Below are 22551 nucleotides of genomic sequence, written 5' to 3'. Positions count from 1 at the left end.
ATCAACCTCGCATTTTGTACGACAAATCAATTATTTTTATTTATTTTAAATACCATCCAATGTATTGTAGGTGGTATATAACCTTGTCATGGTATCTATATTATAGTGCTTTAACCTCATTAGTTTTAGTAGGTAACTCCTGCAACTATCTCATAACATTCTCAATGGCGTTATTGTTTCGCTACGAGTTAACTTCTCTTCTCTATTCTTTGCTTTTCTCTATTCCTTATCTCTGTAAATTTCCTTTCCCTTTCGTCCTTGGTGGTGTGGTGGTGGCCCTTTCGGCCCCGACACCATTCCCTTCACAAAAAAAGCAGCCGTTGGTCACTGCGTCGACCAAACTGTGTAATTACTTTAAAAAAAACTCATTAGTATAAGTATATTTGTTTATTCGAGTTATTCTTATATCAATGACGTTACTTACCTATAGATAAGTACCTACCGTTCAGAAACTACTAGAGTGTATACTGATTATTGCTTAACCTACATTCATTGAAATGTAATAATGTCTGTTTCTACAATAACAATAGTTATTACCAAACCCATTGTACCGGCATAATTATGTTAACATTATTTTATGAGGTGCCTACTAGCCTCCGCACGTGTCTTCGCCACACACCCTTAGAGGTTAAATTAAAAAAAAAACTTACTGGAGCTCTTCGAGATTAGAAGAACATTATGTTTCTAACATCAAGGTTCCTTCAACGGCTTATGTTGCGCATTGTCAATCGGCCGTAAGTCAATTTTACATACAGGGTGTCGTTTTCAGCCGGGATCAATCGAAGGTCAATAAAATAGGATCTTCAGAGCTGCCGATATGATTATGTATGTTTAGTGCAAATTAACGATTTTGGAATAATTATGCTATATGTTTTTCTTTACTTTCTTTTATTTGAACACAGTACCTACCCAGATAATTTAAAGATAGGTATTCAATTCAAAATTTAATTTCAGGCATAAAGCCTTTTATGTTAGAGTAATACCTACCTACAATGTTCTTATGAAACTATAGGTAGGTACCTATATAATATTTATAAATAGATAACCTACTAAGCCATATACGAACTAATATTATAAAATCAGATTAACTGCACCGATCCATTCATCTTGTTAACGAGATTTAGTACGTGTGTGTGGAGTGTCGGTTTACATTAGCATACTGATACATATAATACTAACGTATGTATATGCTAACAAGTTCATAAGTCGATATTTTATAGTCATTTCTATACCTACAGCATACACTTTGCTAAACTTCTTTTTGTTTACCAAAGCACGAAATAATAACCCTCGATAAGGTCATTTTTTTTGGTCTTTTTTTAAATACTTACATTAAAATATATCTATTTGAGAGCTACTTAAAACGAGCAATTAATTGTATACCAAGGAGGTTAACAATTAACATGTTTAAGAATCTAAGGTTTACCTTTTATTAACGATTCAATTAATTTTGAATTTGAGGCAATCGGAATAAAAAAAGACAACGTATGAAAAGTAAGAAAAAATATTTATGTATCAATCTACCAAACCCAAAAAAGCCAGGACTGAAAGCATATATTATTATATCAATATACGAAAAAATTGCAACATTAATCAATTAATTTTCTATGTATCTATAACAAAGTTTATGGAAAACCAGGAAAATTAATAATATTGACTTATAATTAAAGTTTACCTGTGAAATACTAGGGAAATAGTTTTTCATTCCTGTAGTAGCATTTAAAGCTAGGAATATTTATTTTATTCAGGCATTAAGTACATACCTACTGTAAAATGTATATGTGAAAATGTTTAGCCAAATTATTTTAAGAATCACTTTTGTCAGAAATACGTATGTACCTACCTACTTACTGATATTACGTATAGTACTACTTAAGTTTTAATGTATTAATTACTATTTTCGATAACAAATCGAATGTAATATTGATGCAGATTACCTTATGCATTACCTTCTGGCTTGCAGAATGCAGTACCTACAGTAGGTAAGTAAGTAACATATCGTCCATGTGGATTGCTCACCCTGTATACAAACGTCTTATTTTTAAACCAATCTAGGCCGATGATTAAGTAACCGCCAACCAAACAATGTTTTTTATAAATACCCGACGTGATATAAATTCTTAGTGAATCTAAAATAATTATGCTAAATTATGTGAACGTGACTTCGGAAATATTAAGGTGTTTATAATTCTTGATGTGGTGTGACACACCGGCGCACACAGGTATATAACGTGACTACATAGGTACCCACATACGCATTTATAAACAAACTCTTTCATAACCGGGTCGCCGGCTGCATCGACCAATCGCGAAGCTTCATCGTTATCGACGCGCATGCGGTCAGTGACGTGTCTCGCGACGGTATATAAGCGCCCACCTCCGCCCGCACCGAACATTCAAGCCAGAATACCCAACCAAGCAACGTTGCACGCGCAACCAGTGTATTACCTAATTCAAAACAAAAGAAAATCCACATCGCAACCATGTCTGAAGCCTTCTTCGACGAATACGACCACTACAACTTCGAACAAGACAAACACATCTTCTCTGGACACAGCGGCAAGCAGCGATCGAAGCGCGAGGTGAGCGAGCACCAGAACCACTCCGACCCGTGCGGCCATTCTAGAAAGATCGTCACGAAGCTAGCGAACACAGAGAAAAACAAGAAGGGCAGCAAGCACTGAACATTCCGGATTAAAAAAACGACTTTGGCTTGTAATTGGGACGTCGATATGCAGAACGAATGGAGAACGTTAAAGGCGGATACCCGAGGAGAGCTCTGGTAGGCCTCGTCGAGATCAGTGGAGCATCCTTGGCGCTTCCTGCTCACGCAGGGGTGCCACTTCGCCAGCAGCAGCGGGCGAGGTCGTCGGACGTGCCGGGCCCAGGGCCCAAGGCCACCGGTAAATCTATTTTGGACACACCACCGTTCCCAGATCTGATCTCAAACTAAAACCGAGCTTGTTATAGAGCTCATCTTGCTGTGTTATTAATTCCTAGTTAGTTTATTACTTTTAAATTTGGGTTTTCTCCCTGTATATGTTTGGGGTAGGATGCTCAAAGGACTGTAATAATAATTTAAGGTTTAATAAAGATATGATTTACGATTATGCTGTTGTTTTTTTAGCCGGAAAATGTGCGAGGTCGTTGTCTTACTTGTCTTTGCTCTTTGTTATGTTTTTATCCGCCTACGCTAGCTGTTTATACACAAAAACAACCTTGAAGCACAATCCGAGGCGGCGGCGCGTCTCTGGCCTTGCCGCTATCAGTATTATATTGTATTATTTTGCGCCGTAGCTATAGCTACATTATCGCGTGATGATAACATAACAAAGAACAGCTTATATAACCTACAGGTCAGTTTATTGTCTAGGTTATAAGTGGTTGCAAGGGCGATCGATAAAGCGCCCGAGGTGTATAATCAATAGTGCAGCGATGCATATTACCCTACTGAGTCAAGTAGGAGACTTGTTGCCAACTTAGAATCTGCTTATAAACTCGTCTCTGTTTAGGTAGGTGTTAATGATGTTTAAGTATATTATAACGGGGTAAATAATACATGTATGTAGTTATTGTACGCGGCTAATGATTGCCGCATTAAAAAATATATATTTAGTGTTAACATTTACGAATGTTTTTCTTAAAGCGGCCCCTGCCCTCTGTATATTTTAAGAAAACATTAGCATCGAAGCATCGTGTGGGTAGACTCTTCATGGGTAGGTATCTTCTTAATTTAAATAAAATATTCACCGGTAGCTAATACTTACTTGCATTTAAATATCTACTTTTACGTTAATATTAGTTAATATAAATATCTACTACGTTTGCCCTTTTACGAAAACCTATTTAGATAACTAATGTTTGTACAGTACATAAAATGCAGGGCACAATTGATATAATTTTCCGTTACTTATTAAGTATAATTGTAAATACTAATAGGCCTCCTAGATATAAATATCTCGTAATTGAATTTGCAACAAAAAATACAATGTTTTAAATTCAATTTATAAATGGTACGTGTCGCAAAACGTGACATTTAGTTATCATAACTGTTAACGATTTCTAAACCATAAAATACTGTAGGTAAATATATTTATAACCATGCTTTATCGTAAGCCAATTTATGTGATTTCCTATTAGTATACAAGCCATGTAAAATATAAGAAAACCCAGGACTACTTACAAAACAAAAACATTCAAGCGAAAAAACTCGCTACCGTGTTGCGTAAATAATTTTCAGGGTTATGCCGACTAGTTACCACCAAGTTATTACCAGTGGTAATTACTGGGATGTTTTTACCACTGGTAACGTGCTGGTGACTACTGGGAATAAAAATTCCCAGTAGGTAGTTACCACCAAACCGAGTTGGTGGTTTTTACCACATGGGGTGGAAATTTTGATTCCCAGTAGTTACCACCAAAATTGTTCAATACTAATAAAAACCAAACCGAGTTGGTGGTAACTAGTGGGAATAACCCAATTTTCAAAGAAGTTTCAAGGAGCATTTTTCCTCAGGACAATAAAGAAAATGAAATCGAAATTAGCTTAAAAATCGATGTTAGGCTAGCTCTAATTTTTACTTAAATTACATGAAACTTGGCATCAACATTCAATTAACATAATTATTTATGTCTGGTACTAGTTTTCGATGCTAGAAATTGTAATAAGTAGATAAGAAAATAGAGCGAGGAAACCTTTTAACAAAACTTCTACTTACTACATTTTTTTATACATTTTAGAAAAAGCAGTTATTTCATCTGTCAGTCTACATTAAGACTGACTTTTGAAACCGTCCCGTGTTCTCTAAGTGTGTTCTTCGTGTGGGACTGTCACTAAAAAAATCTCAGAGGATCATCAGTAGGACATCAATCATCATTAGAAGATACTTAAGCCAGGGATAGACAAGGCGACAAATGTCCCACGACACGTGTGACACTAGTCTATCCCTGGCTTTAGTCGTGGTTTTAAATAAAGTTGACGAGATTATTTAAGTAGGTACATAGGTACGGCCTAGCCTAGTATTTAGTGACAGTGAACCTGCATTCGAAGCAGGAGATCTCCGGCTCGAATCATCGTAGATAGATCTGGCAAACCCCCACGGCTCCGCCATTTTGAAAGTTTCCTAAAATTGAATCGACAAAAAAATCTATAGTATAATTAACTAACCTACTCACAATATACTCCCAAGAGAATCGGTTGAGAAATGCTCCCTGTACTGAAGAACACCTTTACATATTTACCTATTATGAAAGTATTTTTGCCCAAGCTGAAACAGAGACGCACCGCTCGCGCTTAGCTTCACAACTTAATGCCATAAGGCATTCTCTACCAGTCAACCTTTAGGCAAAGCAGATAAGTTGTAGGCGGTGCAAAAACATGTGGCATAGGTATAGATGATAAAATTAGGTACCTCTACGAACACAATACAATCATAAGAAATACACAAGCATAAACATACATGTTGCCAGGTAGCAACAAAAAGCCTTTTCTACAAAAAACGTGCCTGTATTAAAACTAGTTGCCATACGCTGATCGCACTTACGATATTAAAACGATAACGGACCATTTTGAGAGCAATTTTTTTACGCATCGCCTAGAGTGCCCACGACTTGCGGTCATCGTACTTTTCGTAATTAAATGGGCACCTGTGACTTATAGAATTGGTGCCTGCCTATTTTATTATTATCTAACATAGGTACCTATCTTAAATGTAGTTCTTTACACTGTACTTGTAGTTCCTAAACTATGCATTTACGATCAGGATCATACACACACAGAAAAACAGAAGTGTTTTATTCTGTATTTCTGTATATTCTGTGTAAACAAAAACTTTTTCCACAGCATGTTTCAATCAAGTATAAAAAATCTGTAATCATAGCTTTTTTTCAACACAATGCGCTCTAGAGCTCTATGCGCTTTTTTTAACACAATGCTCTATGTCGCTAGAGATCTTCATCACCAGCCCCAACTTCCCCATAAGGGGTTGTGCACAAATCACGCGAGGTGTTTTCGGCTACTTTTTGACCCCCCCTCCCCCTTGGTGATATTTGGTGAGGTTTTTGGCAACCCCCCTCCCCCCACACAACCTCACGTGTATTTTTTTGTTTTTTTTTCATTCGACCTAATTTTAAGATAAACTGTCTTGTACTTACATAGAAATTCGTGTTTATTTTTATATTTTCGTTTAATAGACTCGCTATTTTGAAGTGCAGAGTGAAGATCTATGTTTAAAGAAACCGAGAAAAAGTATCTACTTATGTGGTAGGTCTTTTTTTCTTAGTTTCGTTCACTGTAGAAAAATACACGTGAGGTTTCCTTTATAACCCCCCTCCCCCAACGTGATCTATCGTGATTTTTTCGTGACCCCCTCCCCCATCGTATCTCGCGTGATTTGTGCACAACCCCTAACTCGTAGCAGTATAACAACAAGAGGTCTGATATTATAGCCCCCATGCTAATACCGGGTGTGGCCCGTAATACGAGCAAAAAATTAAACTGTAGGCTGTACTCCTCATACTGACCAACATTTGTTCAGCAACTTTTAAAAATAACTTGTGGTTTGATTTTTAATACACTTTAAAGTTTATTCTAAGACGCAATGTACTTATTGCGAATTTTGTTATGTTTAAGGCGTGACAAGCAACGTCAGTCACAATGATATGGCGTGGCGATGGCGTCCATTGAATATAATATTTATTTTGTATGAAAAATAAGGAGTCTATAACCTACGTAATTTTTTAAAGTTGTTGAACAAAAGTGTTACCGTTTGAGGAGTACAATCTATGTTTTAATTATTTGCCCATGTTACGTTACAGGCCACACCCGGTATATAACCTAATGTGAGTTATGAAATAAGAAGGTATCTCTGCATTTCTTCGCTAGTTTCTTCACATTAGACTTTATTTGTACAAGGTTCTTTCCCATTCACAGACAAATCCTCGCCCAAAATGGGTCAGCAGTGGACGCCGCGATCGCCGCCATGTTTTGCAACGGGTTCCTCAACCAGCAGAGCATGGGTCTCGGCGGCGGGTTTTTCATGACGGTCTACATCAGGGATGAAGAGAAAGCGTACACCGTCAACGCCAGGGAAACAGCGCCTCTAGCCGCTACGAGAGACATGTTCAAAGGAGACGCCTCTAAAGCCTCTAAAGGTAATTTTGTTTTGGTAAAAATGTTGTTAAGAGAATAAGAGCGTGTCAAGGTTATTTTGAACACCTCGCCCGCTTAGCAACTTCTGCTGCTGACTGTACGACCTCATTAGCAAAAAAAAATACCTGGTGTTTACATCTACCATGTGTATCATGTTTGTGTGTACGTTACAAGGTACAAATGCAGAGTATTAATAAAGTAGATGCTCTGAAAGTCCTTCATTTAGACATGTGATTAATTACTAATACTACATATTTAATAAAATCTGGCATTATCTCATGTTTTATACAATAATAATATAATATCGCCACTCGTTTGGAAGTTCCACGCTTGTATTTCAAATAACTATTGTGTTCTGTTGTATTCGTATTGTAAATTCGCTCTAATATTATGACCTTGTATCCTAAAATCGGTCCCATATTAACCCGAATACTTTCTACAGCTCAGACATAAAATAATGTCTTGTAGGTCAGTTAGAGGAGACGATAAAACACGCGGGAGCGTGACGGGGGCGACGATACGATTGACTTTTAAATTTTATTGTTGAATATACAGATAAAGTGAGTAGTGCGGATATAGATCGATTGCCTTGGCCGACAATAATAAAGGAACCAAGGTACTAAGGAGTTAGTAGGTACCAGTGGCGGCGCGTCCATAAAAGCCGATTCCCACCGGCTTGCCTGTTTTTGGACGTTAGAGCATAGTTGATAAGGATATATGTAAGCCAAATTAGCCCCGGCTTGCCTATGGATATGTTTGACGCGCCGCCACTGCTACCTACATAAAGGAAGACAGAAGACTATCTTTTGTACAATAAATAAGTGAACCTAGGATAAACTATTTGAATTGCCGAAGTTAAGTAGTTTAATAAAAATAAAATGCTTCATTACACTTCGACATTTCCGAATATTGCACTCACCTCACAAGCTGTAAAAAATAACATTTATATGGGGGAGTAACTGGAGTAATAATGTTGCCTATAATAAATACTTAACCCTGATTTATTTATTAAAATTTTTGATATCAAATAGCCCTCTCTCTACGTTAAATACCAAGCCTATTTTTGATCTGATAACAGGTAGGTATTAGGTATATTCGAAATAGTGAAATCTACAATGCGCAATAATTCTTAGGTATGACTCATATGATATGTATATGGATTGCAACATTTGTAATAAATTTTATTTATCATTATAACTATTATTCTCTGTGCTGCAATTGTTTAAACAATTATGTTCGGCGTAGAAATGTAACTGAATGAGAACAATAGGTACTTAATGTATTTTTGTAGGTATTGTTTACTCCGTTATTTTGTGCCGAATAACAAAAATAAATGAATGCGGTTATTTTACATTTATCTGTATATTTTATTATAAGTGCCTACCGTGTTCCGTAATTCTATACAGTTATTTAATGTATCAAATTAATAAGTCTTTGGGTTTTTAGGGTTCCGTAACTCAAAAGGAAAAAACGGAACCCTTATAGGATCACTCGTACGTCTGTCTGTCCGTCTGTCCGTCTGTCACAGCCTATTTGCTCGAAAACTACTGGACCAATTAAGTTGAAATTTGGTACACATATGGAAGTCTGTGACCCAAAGACGGACATGTAATAAAAACAAATGAATTTTAAGCATAGGGGGCTCTTTTAGGGGGAATATGATAAAATTAAAAAACAAAGTTTTGCAAACCATATCGTGTTACATATTGAATGAAAGGGCTTATTTTGAGGATCTTAAATATATTTTTTTTATAATTTTATATGAAATAGTTTAGAAGTTATTTAAGAAAATAGGCAAAAAATGACCATCCCCCCCCCTAAACTCCGATACTACTGGGTCTAAAATTTTGAAAAAAAATACACTAAATAGTTCTTTACCTCTAGATGACAGGAAAACCTATTAGAAATCTAGAGTCAAGCGTGAGTCGGACTTAAGAAAAAAAATGCGGTTGGGCTGTTTTAGGGACAGCCGTAATGGTTTACGTTAAACTCGATGTGGACAGGTTTTGCGAAGGCCGAAGGCCGAGCTACGCGTAGGGCCGAAGGTCCGAAGCATCCCCTGGTAGCTTTTTGAAACGCACGGCCGAAGGCCGAGTTGCGGGAGGTTAGTGTTCAAACACAGAACAATTATAGTACAAGTGTCTTGATGCGAAGGTCGAAGGCCCGGAGCCTCCGACATGTGCATGCTTCCTGCAAAGGAGATCGTCGATTTTGTTCTATCTTTTGTTAAGCGATTGGGCCCGATACCTATAGATTATAGGAAAAACGTGTAAGAAGTCTGCAATTAAGCGTGAGCCGGACTTAAGAATAAGAATTGCGGATAAGCTCTATCAGGGCTACAACCGCAAATGATTTACGTGAAACGTGGTGTGGACAGCTAGTGCGAAGGTCGAAGGCCGAGCTCTGCGTTGGGCCGAAGGCCTAAAGCATCCAAGAGAGGTGCGCCTCCACGCAAGGTCGAAGGATGATCTTTAGGAGGTTAGTGCTCAAACAGAACAAATAATTGGTTTAAGTACGAGTAGCTAAATGAGAAGGCTGAACTGCCGTATATCAGTGGGTCTACCGCGAACACCGAAGTTCGCAAATTGCGGGGATTTCTCTTTTACTCCAATGAAACCGTAATTAGAGTGACAGAGTGAGATGCCAGCAATTTGCGAACTTCGAACAAAATTAAAGATAGCCAGCCGTGTGTGGAAAAATTGAATGAACAGTTGAATATACTTATGAACTTCGCTTTGCTCGCTCGTTCGAAAATGTGTGCAGTACGGAACCCTTGGGACGCGAGTTCGACTCGCTATTGACCGGTTTTTTTTTTTCTTTGGTTAAATTTACGGATATTTTTTTCCATGGTATTCCGTTAGTTTCTGTACCGCCTGTAAACCGTAATTTTTGGCCACCATACTAAAGAGTTACGGTGGAGAAAATAAATGAGGATGCGTTTTTTTTACAAAAACAGGAATTTTCATGGATGGGAATTACTTCAAAACCACCTCCCTTCCACGGTCAGGCAATTAAAAATTAATTCTCCAAACAGTAAAGCAACAGATGTAAAAGTGAATTGTTATTAATAGGCGTTTTGCAGTCGTTTGGTGCCGGTAGTTTCTAAAGCTTTCTCTTCGACCATCCGGTCTCGGCGCCGTCTCACTAAGGCATTATCAATATATGGAGCGCATGGTGTACTGAATTATCGAAAGGTCAATTAGATTAAGATCAGGATCTAAGGGCCAGTTGCACAAACCACCAACTGATGGACAGATCAACGCCACACCGCAGTGAACTGTGAAATTTACCATACAATAAAATTTAGCGAACGTTTGAACGGTGATAGATGGTTTGGTGCAATCGACCCTAAGTCCTTAAGAATAAAAATAAAATAAAATATATAAAGATATTTATTTACCAGCACAAAAAACAATGAATTGCATGTATTCTACAATCAAAAATCAGGTAGAATTTATAAATATCTGTGTAGTAAAATGGATGGGAATCAGCGAGACCGCTGATTTTCAGCCCCAACCAAAAAACTTAAAGCTAATTCATAACTAAGTTATTTAATAACTAACCTAATTAACTTACGAACTAATAACTAGACGAATAGTTCGCTGCCAAGGCGATGTCTTTATTTTTAAGTTTTTATTATGAGTTACGCAGTCGGTACTCGGTATTCTGCAGGACTCGTTCCTGTCTGGCTAAACCGTCATGTCACTAAAAAGTTTAGCGCTTCGGGTAACTTAAAGTTTCAAGGTCTGGATCTGAATCCGTCAAGATTTGAGGGATTCCCTCAAATCCTAATGAATCCCATCATCAGAACTGGATTTTGACAAAAAGGGGACCAAATTGGAATACTTTTGAACAAACAAATATTTTCCCAACCCGGTTAACAAATGATAGACACAAAGAGTGACCCAGGAGACGTAACCATGGGAACAAGCTACAAGAAAAGTCGAATCACCCAAACATTTCTTGTCCCCAGGGCCTCTAGCTATAGGTGTACCAGGAGAGCTTCGAGGCATGTGGGCAGCACACAAACGGTGGGGCAAGCTGCCGTGGGCGGATCTGCTGGCTCCCACCATGGGCTTCTGCAGCTATGGCTTCCAGGTGTCCAAGGTTATGTTCGACGGACTGCTGGCCGCACCGTATATCAAGAGTGATCCAATTTTAAGGTAAGTGTTTTTATTGATAAAATAAATCGAATTGTGAGGAGATAGGAATAACCCCAATAGGCCTGCTTTTCCCTCTGGGTCGAAGGTTAGAACCGCATTTGTAAAATGTATCAATTTTTGGATTTAAGATGCCGAATGGACCCAGGCTTTTTGTGAAGCGTTTATTAACAACGTTCCGTTAATACATAGGTTAACGTCCGTAACTGATCTTTTGGTAATTAATTCAATGAATCCAAATTCTTGCAAATTTCTTGCCACAAATAGAGATTGTTTTCATGAGCAAAGTCTTTACTGGATAGATTTAAGGGTCAAAAAGATCACTGTGTTATGTCTTTCCTGTAGACATACACAAGAGTTAAGGGCTATAAAGGTTATTTTTCTTATTTAACCCTTATCCACGTGAAAAGGTCCTCCTTTTATTTAGAGAACTATGATAAAATCATTGCTTACTATTGCCCACAGGAGAGAAAACTAGTGTGTTCGCGCGAACAGTACATTTTTCTCTCCTGTGGGAAATAGTTAACAGCTTGTGGGCATGTAAGCAATGATTTTATCATAGTTCTCTAAATTAAAGCCTTACCTTACCACGCCTTATTACCTTTTCACGTGGATAAGGGTTAAATAAGAAAATTAACCTTTATAGCCCTTAACTCTTGTGTATGTCTACAGGAAAGACATAACACAGTGATCTTTTTGACCCTTAAACAATATTTTACTAATGCATTTTTTAACACACAAAAATTTAAATAATAAGTTTTCTGACTTATTTTACAAATATATGGGAATGATATGGATGTCGCCATAGAAAGTATCCCATTCTAATTAACTTTAGTGTAACTGTCTATTACGCGTAACTACAAACAGTTTAGTTAGGGTACATCATAAACCCACTGATCAACATGAAATATTTTATTTTATTTATTTTATTTTACCTTGTAAGGAGTACCAACAGCTGCAAAAACATTCTATAGATTTAGGCAACAATACAAAGCCAATTACAGGTACTCACAGATAGAAATGAAGTAGACAATATATCAAATTTTGCGCGCAATTTCACACATGCTATCACGTTTTATACATTTACAAAATATCAAAAAATAAAGACACTTAATTTATAGAACTCATAACTTGTCTAGGATGGACTGCTAACAATACAAACAGTAAAAATAGAGGATACGTAATAGATACCTAAGCACCCAGACAAATCACAAACCTGCTACTTGAATGTGAAAACAAAACAATCGGGATTAAAGTGGGTTAAAAAATAGATTTGCTAATTTTCGCTTCACTGAAGGAATGGAACTATTAAATACATCAATGTCCAAATCTCTGGATAGAATATTTAAATTACGACTAGCACGACACAAAAATAGTACATTATTGTCGAGGTTCGGAAGTAGCTACTTGCAGGCTGAGGATTCGTTTTAAACGGACGACCTTGGGAGTCCGTTTAATTGAATCCGAAGCCAGCAAGTAGCCTTCCAGCCGAGTCATATATAGTGCTTTTCTCAAAAATGGTGCAAGAAATATAAATATCATAGAAATATTTTACAAAAGCAACGTTCTTACGTATATATTTTCACAGAAAAAAGTAGAAACAATTGAAAAAATTAGCTTTGCCGCCTTTTTATTTTTTTAATAAAAAAATAGAAGTGTATTTTTCTGCCGAAAATACGCCAACCTATTTGAGACAGCTAAATAGTCGCGGTACTAATCAGTCGACTTTGCCGTTTAAAAAATAGGTTGCGAAGCGCGTAGTTTATGGTTAGTCAAAAATTAAAAAGTTAAAAACATTGCAGTCTCGATTTTGGGACTGCAATGTTGCATACAAATTCCATTATTTGTCGAGTTCCAAACTTTTTAAAAGTTGAAATGGCCATATCAAATGAAGGCACAGGCCCATTAAACAGCCAAACAGATGATTAGTACCGCGACTATTTAGCTGTCTCAAATAGGTTGGCGTATTTTCGGCAGAAAAATACACTTCTATTTTTTTATTAAAAAAATAAAAAGGCGACAAAACTAATTTTTTCAATTGTTTCTACTTTTTTCTGTGAAAATATATACGTAAGAAAGTTGCTTTTGTAAAATATTTCTATGATATTTATATTTCTTGCACCATTTTTGAGAAAAGCACTATATATGACTCGGCTGGAAGGCTACTTGCTGGCTTCGGATTCAATTAAACGGACTCCCAAGGTCGTCCGTTTAAAACGAATCCTCAGCCTGCAAGTAGCTACTTCCGAACCTCGACAATAATGTACTATTGTCTGTAATTGGATGAAGTACGTTTGAGCGAGATGGGGGGAGCGTAACGTTTAGATCGGGCGGGCGTATTAAATGAAAGTTTAAATAGCAGTTCAGGGCAATCAATATACCCACTGGTGATACTTAGCATATATGCAATATCAGCAATCTCTCGCCGTTTATTTAGTGGAATAAGATGGTGCTTCCTGCATATCCCAAGGTAGTTAGAGGAGTCATAGGGCTGCTTCAGCTTAAAGCATAGGTGTTTCAGGAATTTTTTTTGGATCCTTTCTATCCTATCACTATAAGTGGCATAACAGGGATTCCAAATTTGAGACGCATATTCAAGTTTACTTCTGACTAATGAACAGTACAGAATTTTAAGCGTCTTTGCTTGAGTAAAATAAGCAGAGTTACAGAGTATAAACCCTAAGGTTTTCAAGGCACTACTTATAATGCTATCAATATGTACATCAAACAGAAGCTTAGTATCATGTATCACACCTAAATCCCTAATAGAATTAACTTTATTCAAGAATTGGCCCTTAATCATATAAGTAGTAGAAATCAGTTTACGTTGACGTGAGAACGTGATTGTATAACATTTAGATGGATTTAGATCCAACTTATTTAATCGACAATATTCATCAAGCCGCGTGAGATCAGATTGGATCAGAAGAGAGTCTTCAACAGATTTTAATCTTCGGAAGATTTTCATATCGTCTGCAAAACATAATAAGTCAGAGTGAACGATACATTTGCCTATGTCGTTTACGAATATGTTAAATAACAATGGTCCCAGTAAAGATCCCTGCGGGACTCCACCCAGCCAGATATGTAATTGTTCACGACAACAGCCTGAGATCTATTAGACAATATCAGTGGGGACCTGTTCAGGTGGTTCAAATCCTATATAGACATATAGGATTTGAACCACCTGAACAGGTCCCCACTGATACCCATGCTACTCAACTTCGATAATAATATTGTGTGATCGATTCTATCAAATGCCTTACTATAATCCGTGTAAATTACGTCTACCTGGTACCCGCTATCCATCGCCTATGCCACTGGCCGCGCCATATGGCCGCTGTCATCCTATAGAGTATGTCAAAGTTTTCATAAAAGCAAATGCATAGATAATGTTAACAAACAACAATGACCTGCACACGAAAAACATTCGAAATTACTTCCAGAAAAATGTACGTGGACCCGTCAACCAACAACTTCTACAACCCGGGAACGATAGTGAAGCCTAGCGAAGCCTTCTGCAAGACTCTTCGCATCATTGCCGAGAGGGGAGGCGACGAGCTCTACAACGGTAGCCTGGCCAAGGACTTCCTGGACGACCTGAAGAGAGTCGGCAGCATTATCTCCGCTGAGGATCTAAGGAACTATGAGTGAGTATTTTGACGTTAGAACCGTTCTTAAAAAGCCTTAGTGGCTTCACCACAACGTCGGTGACACCAAGTGATACGTTATCTTATCGCTGAGAGAGGAGGCGACGAGCTCTTACAACGGTAATAGCCTGTCATCTGTCGTGTCATGTATTTGTAAAATAAAGCCATACGACATAATAATAATCCCTAATAACAAAAACCTATAGGTACATACATCTAAGTAATAAAGTTAAAATGAACTGTAGCTATACCACTCAGTAAGGAAATCGATTAAAATACGGTTAGTTGTTGTTATTGAATGCTCGGTAGGTATTTTCCTCATTCATAGCCCATGTTATTGTTGAGCACATTAACAGTATTGTTCTGTATTTGAAACAGCTGTGTGTGTTCACAAGAATGGGGCACAACTCGCACACCCAAACAATGATATCACATTTATCATTATGCACATAAATGCAAAAAATTACAGTCGGAAAAAAATAATTAATTCTCTCATGCTTTCATATAATTTCACCAATCTAATTTGTTGGTTATCAAATTACAGTTATCTACCGTCCAATTAAACTGTAACTTTGTAGAAGTAGGAATAAATTACTTCACAGAGGAGATCGAACGATAAGCTAATGTCTCCTAATATCTAAGAGTGATAGAGAGTAATTGTGACGTTATCTATGAAAAAGGGCCCTTATTGTCGATGGCGCTTACGCCATTATTAACTATGCTCCGATATAAATACAGTGCCGCGCGACGCTGTGCGGCGTAAGCACCATCGACAATAAGGTCCCTTTTCATAGATAACGCCCTAATTACCGTTTCGCTCGCTACGGCGCAAACGTTTCTCATCTTGGCTAGGCTGTAAAGCGGGTAATTTAATCTGCCTAATCGAATTTTGCAAAACTACATGCAAAATTGCTATACAAAGTCACAAAAAATCATTTTAGAAACCTTTATATATAGTCCCTTATTGTCGCACTGCTTAAATATTTTTGATTAGCATTGGCAATAACGACAATCTTTGTTTTAATTAGAATCACGTACGATACGTGAGTGTCGATCTTAGTGATAGTCAGCCAATAGCCAGATCCTGATATGAGTAGTATAGTATTTATATGCATTTGTATCCGTAAAAATCATTCATATTTAATCATGTTTAGGGTTGAAGGAAAGTATCAAGAAAGCAAAGGAAATAGGAAGTACATATGAGTGAATTGCAAAAAAATTGTACGTATTTAAGCGCAGTTAAGAAGCTGTGATTAGTCTTAACTTAATTGATTCATTTGTGTTACGAAAATTAACTATGTAAATTGTATTGTATTTATTGTACTTAATTCGTACCTACACATATAAGTCTATAGCATACGCTAACACACTTTCATGCATCTAACTTAAATAGAAATGGCTTAACTGTGGTAAGACAATGGAATCAATAAACTTGATAACAGTGAAACCTGGATAAGTGGGATCTCAAGGGACGAGCAATTTTGTCTCACTTAAAGAGGTATTCCACTTACACAGGGTCTCAGTTAGCCAGGTATAAATAAATTTCTGTCTCATTTATAGAGTGTTCCATTAATAGAGGTGAGAAAAGAATTTCAGTTTAGAGGTGGTAAATAAGGTATTTTGTCAACATTTCGTATGAGTTCTAATCATGAACAATAAATAAAGGTAAAATAATCCTTGTCCTTAAATAGTTTTTTAAGTCTGTTCAAATTTTTATTCGAATTAACTTTGAATGATCCTACTTCTACAAAGGATGGGTTTTGTTAAATTATATTAAAACTGACTTCATTGCGTCTTAGGACTTTTATAAATGAAAATTAATTTTTCGTTTTTCGTTTCGATAGTTTTAACTACTTACTCAAACTAACTAAATGAAACTTGAAGTCGTTTAGACACAATTAACCGAATGCGGAATTTTTGGTTAGACTAAAATCCAAGATCTTCAATAAAGTCCAGAGTCCAGTTAGAGAGGTCATAGATTGACGTTATCTCAGATACAGAGGTCAATTCCTATGACATTCTAAAAAAACCGGGCAAGTGCGAGTCGGACTCGCGCACGAAGGGTTCCGTACCATAATGAAAAAAAAAACGGAAAAAAATGCAAAAAAAAAAACGGTCACCCATCCAAGTACTGACCACGCCCGACGTTGCTTAACTTTGGTCAAAAATCACGTTTGTTGTATGGGAGCCCCATCTTTATTTTATTCTGTTTTTAGTATTTGTTGTTATAGCGGCAACAGAAATACATCATCTGTGAAAATTTCAACTGTCTAGCTGTCACGGTTCGTGAGATACAGCCTGGTGACAGACAGACGGACGGACGGACGGACGGACAGCGAAGTCTTAGTAATAGGGTCCCGTTTTACCTTTTGGGTACGGAACCCTAAAAACAATGACGCAAATGTACTTTCAAATATAGTCTCAGTATAAGAGGTAAAATACACTCTGTCTCAGTAATAGAGGTAAATTTGACTATAAAATCGAAACAACTAATCTCAGTTAGAGAGGTCTGTTTTATCTCACTAACAGAGGTAGTTCAGTGCTAAAGTGCCGGGACCGCACCATGAGCCCCAGCTATAGAGGTTTCCCACTTATCCAGGTCCCACTTAACCAAGTTTCACTGTAATTAAAGGTGCTTAACTATGTAAAAAAAATTTACAAATCACTCGTATAACAATCAAGAAATTCTCAGTCTTATTTTACACCGCAGTTTCGTTATCATGAAATAGCTATACGGTTGCAGTTGTAATGCCATAATCACTTATTGTACCAGCAAAGTTGAAAGATTATTCGATCCGCCATGAGTGTACCTGCTGTAACATGACTCACGTATTTCATCATTCTATAGCTTGTTCAAGTGTTCATTTATTTACAATTTTTAATAACAATTCGAGCCATACCAGTATATTCCACCTAAATATTCCACTTTTATAATACTCGTTTTTATTATTGCAATGACTCAGTTCTAGAAAGTATTGGAACGTTATCGCTATATTGTTAATCGAGCGAAATAAAAATAATGATTTGCCTTTATTATGTACCTAACTTGATTCAGGCAAATTCTTGTTTATTAATTTTTTGTCATAAATGATTCATTGTAAAAATGACATCATATTTACACAAATTTTGTGAAACATTTTAGTACAGGCAATATACCTAGATAGGTACATAATTCAAACTTACCACCATATTAATAAAATTTAGCAACCTCTTACAAATCTCTGTGAAATTTTGGTCTCTTTCTAAAAACAGAATTATTTTGTCAAAATGACGGATATGGACAAACGATGAACAACGGTTTATTAGATTTGACAAACGTTTATGCGCCAATAGCCAACTTATTTTTTGAGTAGGTACGGTCAGCCAAGAAAGTGGTTTACCACTTTTCGACTCTATCAACCAGATGATAGAGTCGAAAAGTGGTAAACCACTTTCTTGGCTGACTATACCTAACGTCATGGCGCCTATAGTAATTTTTGGCTAGTTTGCCTAAGACACCATACCTAGGTAATTGTTTGCTACATGAATACAATACATGCTCTACCAAACACTGATGTAAAACCTGACCTGTAGTCTGTATTTTTAGATATTTAAATAAAAGTAAACAAACAATTTGTACAGTTTCGGGTAGGGGTGTGATATTTATTGGTGGTTAACCGACCAATTTGAAAACCGCCTGGATCAGTCACTGAACGACCTTTGACTTTAACCTACATTATTTGATCGTGTAATGTTTTCTTCTAGCCCTTCTAGGTATCCTCAACTGGCTTAAGGAGCCATTTGAGGGTAGATTTTGTTTACTTTTATTTAAATACCTAAAGAGACAGAGTACTTATAGTAATTAAAGCAACGTACCTACCTACAGGTATTTAGTAGTATTTGGTATGTGTAAGACGATTATGATAGATAGGTATGTTTTTGTTATAAACAGATAGGTAATCTGTTTGGATTTCCAGTTTGTATCAGATACCTACATCAACACCTGAATTCCAACTGGACTAAAATAGTTCTGGGCCAGATAATGCTGCTGGTTGTTTACATTTTTAAGCCGTTGATAATAATTAAATACAAATGGATAATACGATAAACAATATTAGGTAAAAATAGATATCTTGGTCTACATCCACTTAGTACCTAGTAAAGTAATCACTGATAACACTATTGTACTTGTAGGAGTTTTAGGTAGTCCCAAGTCGACAGCAAGTAGACGCTTTCAGTAAGTATTAAACTATTATATAATCTGTGGTATTATTCATGAATGTCGCATCAATCTCAAACGAATGCATAGTATATGTTTACGGTATTTTTTCAGTTTTACACATTTTTATTACTAATTAATCTAGGTCAGACATAATATAACGATTTACTTTGTCAAAAGAAGAGACAATTTTTGGTTTTCTTTAGATAGGTACGGAACACCGAATTAATAAGTATCTACCTACTTATTTTAAATAGTACCTAGATGTTATTACTCGTGCCTAATCAAAATCCTAATTTAACTGATTAGTCAGTTAGATTAATTAGTGACTATATGCTGAAACATTAATATGTGTTGAATCAACATATCTGTGTTTTTAGCGTAAGGCCATTCTTGGCCACCAAGCATAATGTGCGTAATATAGAAAGTTATTCAAAACATTTCCAATGAACTTCCATCCTAGTTATTACAGTATTTGCCGATAACATATCGCATTTGCAACAATGTCTATTTGAATACTTGCTGTGGAAATGTACAGAAACCTTCAGTTGCTATTTAAACTCTAACTTTAAATAGCTACTAACGTTGGTTTATTATGTGAATTATTTAGCTAACTTTATTTATTTCCTCGTATAACACCGCAGTACCATCCGTGTATTTATGTGCCTATTTATATTCGTAAATATACAGGTTTAATCCGTTTAATGTTCTTACTTTTCAGTATTAATAGAAATGTTTCAAGCTGTTGGTTTGACATGGTTGGTTGGTATGTACCTAATGTAATAAAAATTAATTATTGATATGCGAAAATAGTCTGCTTATCTTTATATTACTAAACTACCTAATCCGCCTATAAATAAACCAAACTGTATGCATGGTACTTACGTATTGAAGAGTTAGGTAGTATCAAGTTTAGCATTTAAGGTTATTTCGAGTTTTACAGAAATGCCTTTTGTCAGCTGATAGGGTAGGCGGTGTCTTGATATCGCAAAGCAGTGAACTTTTCCATTTCTCCTTTTGAAAATGTATTTTCGATAGCAGAGGCATACGTTGAGTATTAGATAATATGTATTTTTTAGTTTCATAACCATTTGAAAAAGTTATAATTATAGCACCTAAAATAAACAAACGACAGCAGATTGTATTTCCTCTAAATACCTACCTACGAGTAGGTATGCCTGATTAATGTTTCTGCAACTGCTTATTAGGTATTATGTATTACGCAGATGCAACCAACACGATAGTAATAACCTGCCAAGTTGGCGAAGGAAATAAGTGATTACTTGCATTAGCCTTTAATACGTAGGTACGTAGGTAGTTCATTTACACACAAAACTTACCTAATTTAGCTGTTACTTACTTATACGAAACCTTAAATTTCCGGCTCCTGTATTATCAATGGGGTCATTAATACATGTATTATTTGTGGCCCTGGGCTATAACCGCGAAAATCGAAGTTCGCAAATTGCGGGCATTTTTCTCTGTCACTCTAATTTCGCCTTCATTGGAGTAAAAAAGAAAGATCCCCGCAATTTGCGAATTTCGGTTTTCGCGGTAGCCCCTCTGGATACCTATCCATATTTATTTGATTTGACGAGTAGATTAGAGGTCTTATGGTCTTTTAGTCAAGTGTTTAAAACCACAATCACATTATAAGCAATTTTCAATACGTAATACAAAACGTCGCATTTAAAATATATTCCTATTAATAATAATGTTTGCGTTGCGTAAATAGTCATCTCCTCTGACCTAAGGAGATAGCTGCTTGCGTCAAAACAATATATCACCTACATTCACCCATAATATTCCATCAGGTTACAATCGGAATTATAACAAAAATATTAAAGCGTTTATCAATAACACCAACGCGTGTTTAATACGTACTTACTATAAAATATAATAGTTTAAAATAATATTAAGTAGGGAATAAGTATTAACGTATGTACCATTGTTCAAACTACCTTCGTATTTCAAAAAAGGGTTTTATCAATTTACACACATAATCAATTAGGTAGAACGAATCAGTTTCTACGGACATATGTATTATGCAAAGTGCCTAAAGCCGATTTTTATTTCCTGGCAGTAAATTATTAACATTGACAACGACTGTTTCTTGAGAACGACATGTTAAACTTTGTATATTCGAGCAACGTTTATCAATGTAATTCGAAATTATCCCGCTCCCGATGTTAACCCAAATACATAATTTAGGTACCTACACGTACGTGTTAATGAATACTTCGTTAATTATTTCAGGGCAAAAATAACAGAGACCATCGACGTACGATTAGAGAATGGGGATAGACTACACGTGGCCCCACCGCCCAGCAGTGGGCTCATCCTGGCCAACATCCTGAACGTGCTGTCGGGGTACAGCTTCGGGCCGCACAGTATCAACACGACGGAGGACAAGATCCTTACATACCATAGGATTATAGAGGCATTTAAGTTCGCCTACGCGACGAGAACTAGGTTGGGGGATGCTGCGTTTTTACAGTTAGATGAGGTATGTACTTAAGGATTAAGGAAAATCTTTAAACTAGTTGTCGTAAAGAAAAAATATTTGGTTGTAACGGAGGTATCTCAGTATTTAAGGTCAATGTGGCTAATTCCGTCATAGGGCCTATTCCGTCCACTAGCGTTTTTCTCGAACAACATTGATAATTTCATCGACGAAGCAGCGATTGCTTTTAGTTTCAGCAATCAAAAGCAAATGGTTTTTTTCCTACGATTGAAAATCAGCGAAATATATGCTCGTGAACGGAATAGTCCCTATGACGGAATTAGCCACATTGACCTTACACTAAGTTATCCTCATCATATAAATATTTCAAAGCGTTAAAATCTATATAATTCATTGATATAATAAAGTTAACATAAAACTAGAACCATGAACTTTTATACCTAGGATCTAATATTGACCTACACATACGAGTATTATAGGTACCTATTTAAAGTGCGGCTTAAAAATTGAGTGGGGTATTTACTTTTGGATGTTATTAAATACCTAGTTTAATGCGATTAAACATGAGTTTTTAAATCAGGATCCATAATTTTGCTTGATTACTAGTCAAGGTTAATTTCCAAAAGAGCCAAAATACTCGTAGTTTTCAGTTATTTTGAAAAACGTATCTTTTTTTTCAGTTAATAAAAAACGTGACGCAACCTGAATATGGGGCAGAAATCCGCAGCAGAATCAACGACTCAATGACAAGCAATGACTCTTCGATATACGGTGCAGAGGTGTACCAGAAGCCTGATGCTGGCACAGCGCACATTTCTGTCATAGCTAGTAATGGGGACGCTGTGTCCGTCACTAGCTCTATCAACTACTAGTAAGTGTTGTGCAAATGTCATTCATAATCAATAATCATAAAGGTGCGGAGTTTTATC

At 36.5% G+C, this 22551-nt stretch overlaps 2 protein-coding genes across 4 annotated transcripts in view; both read left to right on the top strand.

The window, feature by feature from the left end:
* Positions 1-22551, top strand: part of LOC134796199 (glutathione hydrolase 1 proenzyme-like) — a 58717-nt gene that overhangs the window by 29526 nt on the left and 6640 nt on the right. For all 3 annotated transcript variants that reach the window (XM_063768226.1, XM_063768225.1, XM_063768224.1), the window contains 5 exons: positions 6932-7152; positions 11124-11313; positions 14757-14960; positions 21415-21664; positions 22303-22493. In XM_063768226.1, coding sequence (XP_063624296.1) covers positions 6932-7152; positions 11124-11313; positions 14757-14960; positions 21415-21664; positions 22303-22493 — 1056 coding nt within the window. The remainder of the gene's footprint in view (positions 1-6931; positions 7153-11123; positions 11314-14756; positions 14961-21414; positions 21665-22302; positions 22494-22551) is intronic.
* On the top strand, positions 2372-3110 carry LOC134796239 (nuclear protein 1). Its single transcript, XM_063768286.1, has one exon. It carries the CDS (start codon positions 2484-2486, stop codon positions 2682-2684), a length of 201 nt encoding a protein of 66 aa, XP_063624356.1. The 5' UTR covers positions 2372-2483; the 3' UTR covers positions 2685-3110.

The sequence above is a fragment of the Cydia splendana genome, chromosome 13, assembly GCF_910591565.1.
Source record: "Cydia splendana chromosome 13, ilCydSple1.2, whole genome shotgun sequence".
NCBI lineage: Eukaryota > Metazoa > Arthropoda > Insecta > Lepidoptera > Tortricidae > Cydia > Cydia splendana.
This window is presented reverse-complemented; position numbering and strand designations above follow the sequence as displayed.